Raw genomic sequence first — 12755 nt, 5'->3', positions numbered from 1 at the left:
GTCGGGGGCCGTTCGGAGGTATCCCTCAAAGCACGCCAGCCAGTGCTTAAACGCCGATGTTGCATTAGCTGCTTGGGGGCCGATTCGCAGGCACTCCGGGGCGATCCGGAGCTCCATATTCCTTTTTAAGTCTGCTCAATAAATTGTAGCACCATCGATCACACACGAGGTGAGACATAGAGAACTTTAATCGAGGCTTTATTGAGCAGACTTGTTCAGACTTGTTCCCCAGCAGCTCAGTCACAGAATGCAACTGCGGGGAGTAAACCGGGTTCTTATACCCCGCCTATCTGGGTGGAGCCCAGTAGGCGGCAGATCCAATCGGGATCCAGCATCTGTCCTCCAATAGCTCCTCAGCATTCATGGAGTACCGTATTAACCCTAATACATACCACCACAGTGATCTAACTCCATGTACACCCACTTTGCCCCATATCCCTTCAGATCTTTGGTGAACAAAACCCAACCACAATGCATTTAAAATTAAACAAATTATCATCTCTAGCCATTTAGCTACAAAATATGTATCATGAAACTTGGAAGTATTGTGAACTATCAGGTGGATGGTGTCAAACTTCAAGAGGATATGGATGGTTAGTGAAGTGGGCCGAGAGGTGGCAGACAACATTTAATGTCGGGTAATGACTGAGACCAGAGTTTCTCCAGCTCTTCCCACCTGTCATTGGTGTGCATTGGCAGGATCATGAGGGGCCTGGACAGAGTAGATAGAGAGAAATTGTTTCCATTGCCAGACAGATCAAGAACCTGAGGATCCCGATTTAAGGTGATTGACAAATGCAACCAATGGTTAGGATCTGGAATTCACTGCCTGATATTGTGGTGGAGGCAGTATCAACCATGGCTTTCAAAAGAGACGTTATTTGAAGAGAAGATATTTGCAGGGCTACGAGAAATAGGCAGGGGAGTGACATGAGGTGAATTATTCTTGCAGAGAGCCGTCACGGTCACGACAACGCATGAATATTCTGCCCCACAGGAGGTGAGAAAGGAGGCAGGTGGGTTTGAGAATTTGGCGAATTGGCATTGGGATCGATACCTGATACCTTCCCATCTCCACTTGAAATAAGTTCCGGACAGGATGGCCCATGGCTTTCCTTCTGGCCTTGCCGACAGTTGAGGCTCTTCAGCGGCCAGTTAACGACCGCCTAGTTACTAATCCAGTAACACGAGGTTTGGTGTCTGGTTTTGTGGTGACTATTGGAGAGTTTAGTTGGGTGGATGGTTGCATTGTTCGGCCCCATCAACCTACCTGTAGTATGCCCACTCCCAGGTCTGGAGGACGTTGCTGTGGTGGATCCTGGGGGTCCAGGAGGGGCCTTGGACGGAGTCGATGCCCCACTGATGGTTGGCCCAGTCCCGGGAGGTTTAGTCGGTGGTTTTGGTGTTCCACTTCCATGGGTTGTTGTTTTCACCGTTGTTGGCGCTGGTTTAAAAATGAGCTCATTTTAACAGTCAGGAAAAGAAAAGCAATTGAACAGAAGGTAATCAGTAATCAATTGGTGTCTAGCCATTTAGAGAATGGTTTCCACTCAGAACGATACTAATGAACTCTCTCTGATCCCAGGCAGGTATTTGCCGTGCTACAACAGCCCACAGCCTGTAAATGTCAAAATATTGCAAATCGTCAAAACTCAAAGTCGTTCAAAGTCTTCATATCAGTCTCAAAATAACAACAGCACCTTGAATTCTTATAGCCCATTTAAAGTAGTGCAACATCTCACTGGAGAATAAACAACAACGGACACAGTGCCACATAAGGAGCTAATAGGACAGGACAAGATTAACATAAGACCATACGAGCTAGGAACAGGAGTAGGCCATCTGGCCCCTCGAGCCTGCTCCGCCATTTAATAAGATCATGGCTGATCTTTTTGTGGACTCAGCTCCACATACCCACCCGCTCACCATAACCTTTTATTCCTTTACTGTTCAAAAATATATCTCCCTTTGCCTTTCAAACTTTTAATGAGGTAGCTTCAACTGCTTCACTGGGCAGTAAATTCCACAGATTGACAACCCTTTGGGTGAAGAAGTTCCTCCTCAACTCAGTCCTAATTCTGCTCCCCCTTATTTTGAGGCTATGCCCTCTAGTTCCAGCTTCACCCGCCAGTGGAAACAACCCTCCTGTTTCTATCCTATCTATTCTGTTCATAATTTTATATGTTTCCATAAGATCCCCCCTCATTTTTCCAAATTCCAATGAGTATAGTCCCAGTCTATTCTGTCTCTCCTCATGAACTTTTCCCCTCAACTCCGGAATCAACCTAGTGAATCTCCTCTGCACACCCACCAGTGCACCCTTTCTCAAATAAGGAGACCAAAACTGCACACAGGTTGTCTAATAGATAAGTCTTCAAGAGTGTCTTCAAGGAGGAAAGAGAAATAGAGAGGGAGAGATTTAGGGAGGGAACCCCAGAGCTTAGACCCCAGACCAAACGATGAAACTCCGGGATGGGCAGGAGGCCAGATTTGGAGGAGTACAAAGGATGATTGGGCTGGAGGAGATTGCAGAGATGGTGAAATCGCTGACAAATGGTGAACTGATATTTTTGACAGTGAGGGCTTCCTTCCTCTGTTGATGCCCAGGTGAGTGGCTGCTGCTACTCAGTATACCTGTTGGTTGGTGGGGCCTTTGTTGGAGTCTTTGCCTAAGTGCTAGTTGATCCTGTCCCTGCAGGTTTAGTCAATGGGTTGGTCCAGTGACTTGTGTTGTTGTTCTTGCTATGATGGTTGGGTCTGAATTAGAAATTTGTGAGCTTGACAGTTAAACTATGGATAATAGTGGGCAATTTATAATGTCCATGAGGGAACCCGACGTCCTCTCATTGTAACTGTGCCGGGGAGGACCATCCACAGGAACAGCAACAAATTGGCATTTTGGAACTCTGCCATTCCCTGGAATTTCTGAACTGCCTTTAAAAGGGCCGAACTTTTATTCCATCCTACATGAGGAGACTCGAGCCTGGCACAGACCCACCATCGCCCATCCGCAGGAGGCAGGTTTTAGAGGTAGAACAGAGCAGGGAGATTCTGGGCAACTAGCATACCCCAAGATTCATGAGATTCCACCAACACTGGGGGCCTGACCCAGTGAAAGGGTAGACTCTCCTGCCAACTCCTTTTGTCAGCCCTGCAATCTCTGACCAGGGCCTCAATCCTGGAGACCGCTGTCAGATTCAGTCAGAGAAATTGTGGCGTTGACAGAGGCTGTGAGCAGTCCTCGCTGAGGATTGAATTTTTGAGTTTACATTCTTGACAGGGACCTGTAGCCAGGCTGAGGCTGCACTTTGAATTCCAGCCTCGCTGTGCTCATGCACTTGCCCCCTTCATTCAATGTATCTTCTATTTCTATTCTTTCCTGCTCTCCGTGTCACACAACACCAACAGCCGTGATCTGCCAACACTCAAAATGTTAACTCTCTTTCTCTCTCCACAGATGCAGACAGGCTTGCTGAGTTTGTGCAGCATCTGCGGTATTTTGCTTTTATCACCATGAGGTCTCGTTCAATTCCACTGCAGTGGTTCAAGAAGGCAGCTCTTTACCACCTTCTCAGGGCAACTAGGGATGGATAATGAATGCTGAACATGACAGTGACACTCACATGCCCAGAATGAATAATGGAAGCCTGTGAATGCATTTATACAATTTATGAATGAATAATATAAATTTATATATTGGATAATGAGATATGATCAATGAATTATGGAAACCAAATCAATGTTGAGGACAGTTTTGATTCGAAAACTGGGATTAATTGTGGGTAAACCGGTTAAAAGGAATTACACATTCCCATCAATTCTTGGGTAAAGATTTAAGGCAAAGGACAATATGGAAAGGAAAGATTTATAGGATTATGGGGGAAGATTAATTGGATAGCTGAAGAGAGCAGCCGCGGACACAATCTTTCAGGGGGAGGGGGCGGGAGGGGCGGGAGGGGAGGGAGTATCATTCTATGATTTTATGCTATTATTCAATGCACTTTTGAAATTTTGAATCCGCTCCACTGTCCTTTCAGACAGCACGTTCCAGATCTCAACAAAGGTATTGTTCACCTCGCTGATTCTTTTAGGAACATGGGAAGAGCAGAAACCTCTTGAGCCTCTTTCACCATTCCATGAGATGACGGGGCAGAATGTTCCGCTTCCACCAGCAACGGGAAGCATGGTGGGCGGGACAGCAAGATTTGGAAGGTGGGCAGAATTCAGTTTCCCGATGGCGGGAAATTAGTTTGTTCTCTAGACCTTTATGGCAGCTTACAGGCAGGAGAGTCCCACTGGCTTTTCCCCAGGGTAGAGGGGTCAATTACTAGGGGGCATAGGTTTAAGGTGAGAGGGGCAAAGTTTAGAGTAGATGTACGAGGCAAGTTTTTTACGCAGAGGGTAGTGGGTGCCTGGAACTCGCTACCGGAGGAGGTAGTGGAGGCAGGGACGATAGGGACATTTAAGGGGCATCTTGACAAATATATGAATAGGATGGGAATAGAAGGATACGGACCCAGGAAGTGTAGAAGATTGTAGTTTAGTCGGGCAGTATGGTCGGCACGGGCTTGGAGGGCCGAAGGGCCTGTTCCTGTGCTGTACATTTCTTTGTTCTTTGTTCTTTGTTGATCTCTGTCGGGAAAGGCAGTTACCTCTCATGAATGCTCGTTAAGAGGCTACACTGGAATCTTGTTCCCCCCTCCAAATTAAGTGCTTTGCCAGCCGGAATTTAGAGTGTTTGCTTTTACGGCTGTACATAAATGGCATGCACCAGGCAAGGCAGACGTCGCCTTCAACTTTGGGATCAGTAGAAACTTCCTTTAAACTCCATCACTGAGAGATATCAGGTTCCCATTGCACACTCTGGGGCAAGGCGGAGCACAAGAGAGGGGCGACCCGAGGTAGGGTTTGGTGGGTATTGCGGAGTCGAGGAGAAGAGTAGAAGAGTGAATGGGTGGCTGGCACTTAAACATGGCACCCGGATATTGGAATCCATAAGGTAGTGGTGGGGGCAGGCCACTTCCTGCCCGCGTTGCCATGAGAACCGTCATTCTCCTCACAGTTGCATAATTAATTCGCTGAACAGAGCAAAATCTCACATGTTCAGCCATCCCGCTCTCCAGCGGAAGTCACTCCGACTTCCCCTCCCGCCTTTGGACTTAGTCTCCAGAAAGTTCTGCCCCTGGCTGACCTCCGGCCTAACTTCACATAGCCGGCCTTTCCCCATATCCCTTTGTACATTTCGTGGGCAAACGAGTATCAATCTGAGATTTAAAATTAACAATTGTTTATTTGCTTGGTAAATAAGGAGAGAGATTTCAAATTTCCACCAGTTCTTCCCCTCTGCTATCTTGATGGGCACCGTCAGCCCATTTCAGTGCTACGATGAAGACCCTGGTTATCATTCTACTGGTCATGTTTTTTTCTTTCTTTTGTAAATCATTAATCCCAAACAAATTAAAACCGTACCCAGTATAATCAGACCGCAGCAAACTATTGGAGCGTAAACTCTGAATGATAAAAAGGTTGGGAGTTCAAAGGCAATATAGGAAAGTGAGTGTAATAAATCTCTGATGAATTGTGGGCTAACATCAAGTATAGTAACTATGAAATAAAAACAGAAAATGTTGGACAATCTTAGCAGGCCTGACAGCATCTGTGGAGAGAGAACAGAGCGAACATTTTGAGCCTGGGTTTGACAAAGAATGAAACAACCGCAGGAATGGAAAGGAGTGGGTTGTCGTCCCACGTGTGAACCGTGATTGGCCCTCAATTGATAGCCACTTTTAGGGACACTGACAAAGTATGCCCACCAGTCCACAGCGAAGGAGGTATTTTTCCAGCAGGCTCTATACAACTGCTGCAAGACTTCCTTATTCCTGCGCTCAAATCCCCTCGCAATAAATATGGAGGTTTAACCTGATTTAGGTCTTTCAAGTAAATCCATGGGCGCGATTTAACGGACTCATCACTCCCGCCTTGGTGACGCGACAAGGCCGCTGAATCTCGCAAGAGGCCTCTCACGAGATTCTCGGTGCTCAAAACGTCTTGCAAGATTCAATGGAATCTGGGTGATCCAGATTAGCATATTTAAGTGAGTCATTAGGCTCATTTAAATATGTACCAGATTCTCGCGGCACCCAGGAACTAACTGTCTTGCCTGGGAGATCTCACTGGGGCGCCATTTAACACTGGCTTCCATAAAAGGTGGACCAGGTGTAACAGCACCTGGGGAGGGTCTCCCAGGCCATTAGAGACCCTCGGGTAGCCGGACTGTGGACAGGGTGGTACCCTGGCGCTCCCGCTGGCACCCGGGCACCTTGACATGCCAGTCTGGCACTTTTACACTGCCACCCAGGCATCCAGTCACTGCCAGCCTGGCACTTTGGCACTGCCATCTGGCCATACTGACACAGAGTGCCAAGCTGTCAGTGCCAAGGTTCCAGGTTGCCCATGCCAGGGATCAGACCCAGGGGTGCCTTGCCCTTAAGAGGCGGGGGGGGGGGGGGGGGGGTTTCAAGGACCATGTAAGAGGTATGCTGGCGCAGTGGGATGGGGGTCCGGAGCCAACGGTGGCGTGGCTGAGGGGGTTGAAACATGGCACCCGGATCCATTGGTATTCTTCCTGCACTGGCAGGCTGAACTCATCACTGCAGGAAATGATGCAAATGTGGCCTTGGCAGGGCATTCCCCTCCGAGACAAGAAAAGACGGCAAAGCACGGTTAAATAGCGGTGTCGTCCTCGGCGGTGCAGGCGCCGAGAAAAATCCTGCTGAACGCACCTGAAAGCGGGACTCTGTTTTTGTCCCATTAAATCGCACCCCAAATATCTTGGGGAGCTCCTCTGCTGTTAATGTGTTCAGTCTGTGTAGACCTTCATTCCCAATTGTTTGGTGAATCATTATGGCTTGCTTGTCTGGTTCAGACACACCTGTATCAGATACCTTCATGCTGTGTGCCTTTTAAACATTTTAAAATCCAATAGTAGGGTCAGCTGACATCCCAATTCAAACTGGGGTGATTTGTGCATATTCTGACAATAGGCCTTTGACACTCTTTCTCCTATGGTACCTGGGATGAGTGTTGCTGTAACTGCTTTCGTGCACTTTTCCAAAGCTCCGCCCATTATAATCACAACCTTCTCTGGCCCGGTTACTATGAAGGTTTTTTTTGATCGACTCTCCCCCACACCTTTCCCGATTGAGATACTCCGGTGTTGGTCCTCTTGACATGCTGTCCCAGCCACTGAATTGACAGACTGTGCATTGCAACCTCAGCATGTGGGGTCAGTTTGTTTGAGCACCATCCCGTCACTGTGTCTTGAAAGTTTTTCTGCGCAGTCAGCACACTACAGTTTCAACACAATGTTGCAGCTTTGTTGTTGTCTGGACAGAATGCCAAGGGTCGTCTGATGCCATCTCAAGCCCTTCACTATGCTGTACCTGTACTTAAATCATGCTGCCACACTGTTTGACCATTGCTGATCACCATGTTGTGTTGTTATAATGATATAAAGGTACCAATCACTCAGCAAGGATTGGACATGCACGTTGAACATAGATATACATGGATAAATAGATCTACATGGATAAATAGATATACATGGATAAAAAGCCTGAAAACATCAGAACAGTTCTGTCTTCTGCTCACAGGTAAAAGTGAAGCTAAAACTGGATTACATGACACACTTCCCCCCGAGTGGTGTCATGTTGCTGCACCTTCAAGGCATTTTACACAAAAGCAGCCACACTTAATTGGCTGTAAAGTACTTTGTGACATCTGGGGCTGGACTCTCCGATTCTGAGGCTATGTCCGGAGGAAGTGTCTAGTTCTACGATGAAAAATAATCGGCGAGTCCCCAGCACCGAGCCTCTTACCAGTGAGGGGCCAGCAGCTGTGGCACGTAAAACACACGGCCTTTATGAAATAAACAGCCGGAGAATTATCAGGTCCGTGGCCGCACATGCGCACAGCGACAACCCGCAGCGGTCGTGCCATACAACATGGGGCGAGCCGCACACGGACCTGACCTGCCAGATCAGATAGTGCCCCCATGGACACCACCTCGCCACTCCTGGGCCACCTCCGTACCAGTCCCCCCCAACCTTCGCGAAGTCCCCCCGGACAGCAGCACGGCTCCCCCCGCGCCCGCGCCCCCCCCCCCGACTGTGGCGGTGCTGGACACAGTCCGCAGCCGCCATGCCAGGTTCAGGAAAACTGAGTGCACATGTGCCCCGCTCTGTTGTGAACTTGCCCATCGGGGGTGGAGCATCAGGGGAGGGCCTTCCGGTAACGTCCTGAGATCGTCCCAACGACGTGCGCCGCACTCCCCGATGATGCTGTTTTGGAGGGGGCGGAGCATCCAAAACCAGGCGCTGCCCTCAATTCGGTCGTAAAAAGGGATTCTCCGCTCAATCGCTGATTACGAATCGGGGAATGGAGAATCCCACCCCTGGTGTTCTTAAAAGGTGCTTTATTTTTATTTATTTTTTTAATTAAATATTTTATTGAAAATTTTTGGTCAACCAACACAGTACATTGTGCATCCTTTACACAATATTATAACAACACAAATAACAATGACCTATTTTATAAACAAAAAATGAATAAATAATAAATAACAAAAATGAAAACTAGCCCTAATTGGCAACTGCCTTGTCACAAGTAACACTCTCCAAAAATATAATTTAACAGTCCAATATATAAATTATCTGTAGCAACGACCTATACATACTATACAGTATATATTAACAACCCTGAGAGTCCTTCTGGTTCCTCCTTCCCCTCCCCCCCTCCCCTGGGCTGCTGCTGCCTTCTTTTTCCCATTCCGTCTATCTTTCTGCGAGGTATTCGACGAACGGTTGCCACCGCCTGGTGAACCCTTGAGCCGACCCCCTCAGGACGAATTTAATCCGCTCTAGCTTTATAAACCCCACCATGTCATTTATCCAGGTCTCCACCCCCGGGGGCTTGGCTTCTTTCCACATTAGCAATATCCTGCGCCGGGCTACTCGGGACGCAAAGGCCAAAACATCGGCCTCTCTCATCTCCTGCACTCCCGGCTCTTGTGCAACCCCAAATATAGCCAACCCCCAGCTTGGTTCGACCCGGACTCCTACTACTTTTGAAAGCACCTTTGGCACCCCCATCCAAAACCCCTGTAGTGCCGGGCATGACCAAAACATATGGGTGTGATTCGCTGGGCTTCTCGAGCACCTCGCACACCTATCCTCCACCCCAAAAAATTTACTGAGCCGTGCTCCAGTCATATGTGCCCTGTGTAATACCTTAAACTGAATCAGGCTTAGCCTGGCACACGAGGACGACGAGTTTACCCTGCTTAGGGCATCTGCCCACAGCCCCTCCTCGATCTCCTCCCCCAGCTCTTCTTCCCATTTCCCTTTTAGTTCATCTACCATAGTCTCCCCTTCGTCCCTCATTTCCCTATATATATCTGACACCTTACCATCCCCCACCCATGTCTTTGAGATCACTCTGTCCTGCACCTCTTGTGTCGGGAGCTGCGGGAATTCCCTCACCTGTTGCCTCGCAAAAGCCCTCAGTTGCATATACCTGAATGCATTCCCTTGGGGCAACCCATATTTCTCGGTCAGCGCTCCCAGACTCGCGAACTTCCCATCCACAAACAGATCTTTCAGTTGCGTTATTCCTGCTCTTTGCCACATTCCATATCCCCCATCCATTCCCCCCAGGGCAGACCTATGATTGTTTCTCATCGGGGACCCCCCCAAGGCTCCAGTCTTTCCCCTATGCCGTCTCCACTGTCCCCAAATCTTCAGTGTAGACACCACCACCGGGCTTGTGGTGTAGTTCTTCGGTGAGAACGGCAATGGGGCTGTCACCATAGCCTGTAGGCTAGTCCCCCTACAGGACGCCCTCTCTAATCTCTTCCACGCCGCTCCCTCCTCCTCTCCCATCCACTTACTCACCATTGAAATATTAGCAGCCCAATAATACTCACTTAGGCTCGGTAGTGCCAGCCCCCCCCCTATCCCTGCTACGCTGTAAGAATCCCTTCCTCACTCTCGGGGTCTTCCCGGCCCACACAAAACCCATGATGCTCTTTTCAATCCTTTTAAAAAAAGCCTTCGTGATCACCACTGGGAGGCACTGAAACACAAAGAGGAATCTCGGGAGGACCACCATCTTAACCGCCTGCACCCTCCCTGCCAGTGACAGGGATACCATATCCCATCTCTTGAAATCCTCCTCCATCTGTTCCACCAACCGCGTTAAATTTAACCTATGCAATGTGCCCCAATTCTTAGCTATCTGGATCCCCAGGTAACGAAAGTCCCTTGTTACCTTCCTCAACGGTAGGTCCTCTATTTCTCTGCTCTGCTCCCCTGGATGCACCACAAACAACTCACTTTTCCCCATGTTCAATTTATACCCTGAAAAATCCCCAAACTCCCCAAGTATCCGCATTATTTCTGGCATCCCCTCCGCCGGGTCCGCCACGTATAGTAGCAAATCGTCCGCATACAAAGATACCCGGTGCTCTTCTCCTCCCCTAAGTACTCCCCTCCACTTCTTGGAACCCCTCAACGCTATCGCCAGGGGCTCAATCGCCAGTGCAAACAATAATGGGGACAGAGGGCATCCCTGCCTTGTCCCTCTATGGAGCCGAAAATATGCAGATCCCCGTCCATTCGTGACCACGCTCGCCACTGGGGCCCTATACAACAGCTGCACCCATCTAACATACCCCTCTCCAAAACCAAATCTCCTCAAAACCTCCCACAAATAATCCCACTCCACTCTATCAAATGCTTTCTCGGCATCCATCGCCACTACTATCTCCGTTTCTCCCTCTGGTGGGGCCATCATCATTACCCCTAACAACCTCCGTATATTCGTGTTCAGCTGTCTCCCCTTCACAAACCCAGTTTGGTCCTCGTGGACCACCCCCGGGACACATTCCTCTATTCTCATTGCCATTACCTTGGCATCTACATTTAGGAGGGAAATAGGGCTATAGGACCCGCATTGTAGCGGGTCCTTTTCCTTCTTTAAGAGAAGCGATATCGTTGCTTCAGACATAGTCGGGGGCAGTTGTCCCCTTTCCTTTGCCTCATTAAAGGTCCTCGTCAGTACCGGGGCGAGCAAGTCCACATATTTTCTATAGAATTCGACTGGGAATCCATCCGGTCCCGGGGCCTTTCCCGCCTGCATGCTTCTTCTACCTCGATCTGTGCTCCCAGTCCCACCCTTTCCTGCTCTTCCACCTTGGGAAATTCCAGCCGATCCAAGAAGCCCATCATTCGCTCCCTCCCATCCGGGGGTTGAGCTTCATATAATTTTTTATAAAATGTCTTCAACACTCCATTCACTCTCTCCGCTCCCCGCTCCATCTCTCCTTCCTCATCCCTCACTCCCCCTATTTCCCTCGCTGCTCCCCTTTTCCTCAATTGGTGTGCCAGCAACCTGCTCGCCTTCTCCCCATATTCGTACTGTACACCCTGTGCCTTCCTCCATTGTGCCTCTGCAGTGCCTGTAGTCAGCAAGTCAAATTCTACATGTAGCCTTTGCCTTTCCCTGTACAGTCCCTCCTCCGGTGCTTCCGCATATTGTCTGTCCACCCTCAAAAGTTCTTGCAGCAACCGCTCCCGTTCCTTACTCTCCTGCTTCCCTTTATGTGCCCTTATTGATATCAGCTCCCCTCTAACCACCGCCTTCAACGCCTCCCAGACCACTCCCACCTGGACCTCCCCATTATCATTGAGTTCCAAGTACTTTTCAATGCACCCCCTCACCCTTAGACACACCCCCTCATCTGCCATTAGTCCCATGTCCATTCTCCAGGGTGGGCGCCCTCCTGTTTCCTCTCCTATCTCCAAGTCCACCCAGTGTGGAGCGTGATCCGAAATGGCTATAGCCGTATACTCCGTTCCCCTCACCTTCGGGATCAATGCCCTACCCAGCACAAAAAAGTCTATTCGCGAGTAGACTTTATGGACATAGGAGAAAAACGAGAACTCCTTACTCCTAGGTCTGCTAAATCTCCACGGGTCTACACCTCCCATCTGCTCCATAAAATCTTTAAGTACCTTGGCTGCTGCCGGCCTCCTTACAGTCCTGGACTTCGACCTATCCAGCCCTGGTTCCAACACCGTATTAAAATCTCCCCCCATTATCAGCTTTCCCATCTCTAGGTCCGGAATGCGTCCTAGCATCCGCCTCATAAAATTGGCATCATCCCAGTTCGGGGCATATACGTTTACCAAAACCACCGTCTCCCCCTGTAGTTTGCCACTCACCATCACGTATCTGCCCCCGTTATCCGCCACTATAGTCTTTGCCTCGAACATTACCCGCTTCCCCACTAATATAGCCACCCCCCTGTTTTTCGCATCTAGCCCCGAATGGAACACCTGCCCCACCCATCCTTTGCGTAGCCTAACCTGGTCTATCAGTTTCAGGTGCGTTTCCTGTAACATAACCACATCTGCCTTAAGTTTCTTAAGGTGTGCGAGTACCCGTGCCCTCTTTATCGGCCCGTTCAGCCCTCTCACGTTCCACGTGGTCAGCCGAGTTGGGGGGCTTCCTACCCCCCCCCCCCCCCCCCCCCCCTTGTCGATTAGCCATCACCTTTTTCCAGCTCCTCACCCGGTTCCCACGCAGCTGTATCTCCCCCAGGCGGTGCCCCCCCCGCCCATCCTCTCCCATACCAGCTCCCCCCTCTCCCCAGCAGCAGCAACCCAGTAATTCCCCCCTCCCACCCCCCCCGCTAG

General features: G+C 49.5%; 1 protein-coding gene across 10 annotated transcripts in view; it reads right to left on the bottom strand.

The window, feature by feature from the left end:
- LOC140384430 (cadherin-related family member 5-like) overlaps positions 1 to 12755 on the bottom strand; it is a 172999-nt gene that overhangs the window by 42614 nt on the left and 117630 nt on the right. For 6 of the 10 annotated variants that reach the window (XM_072466121.1, XM_072466118.1, XM_072466120.1 and 3 more), the window contains exon 13: positions 1271 to 1444. The exons of the other annotated variants lie outside the window; for them this stretch is intronic. In XM_072466121.1, coding sequence (XP_072322222.1) covers positions 1271 to 1444 — 174 coding nt within the window. The remainder of the gene's footprint in view (positions 1 to 1270; positions 1445 to 12755) is intronic. 10 annotated transcript variants of the gene reach the window in all.

This window comes from Scyliorhinus torazame, chromosome 10, assembly GCF_047496885.1.
Source record: "Scyliorhinus torazame isolate Kashiwa2021f chromosome 10, sScyTor2.1, whole genome shotgun sequence".
Lineage (NCBI taxonomy): Eukaryota > Metazoa > Chordata > Chondrichthyes > Carcharhiniformes > Scyliorhinidae > Scyliorhinus > Scyliorhinus torazame.
Note: the sequence above shows the minus strand (reverse complement) of the source record. Positions and strands in the feature narration are given on the sequence as shown.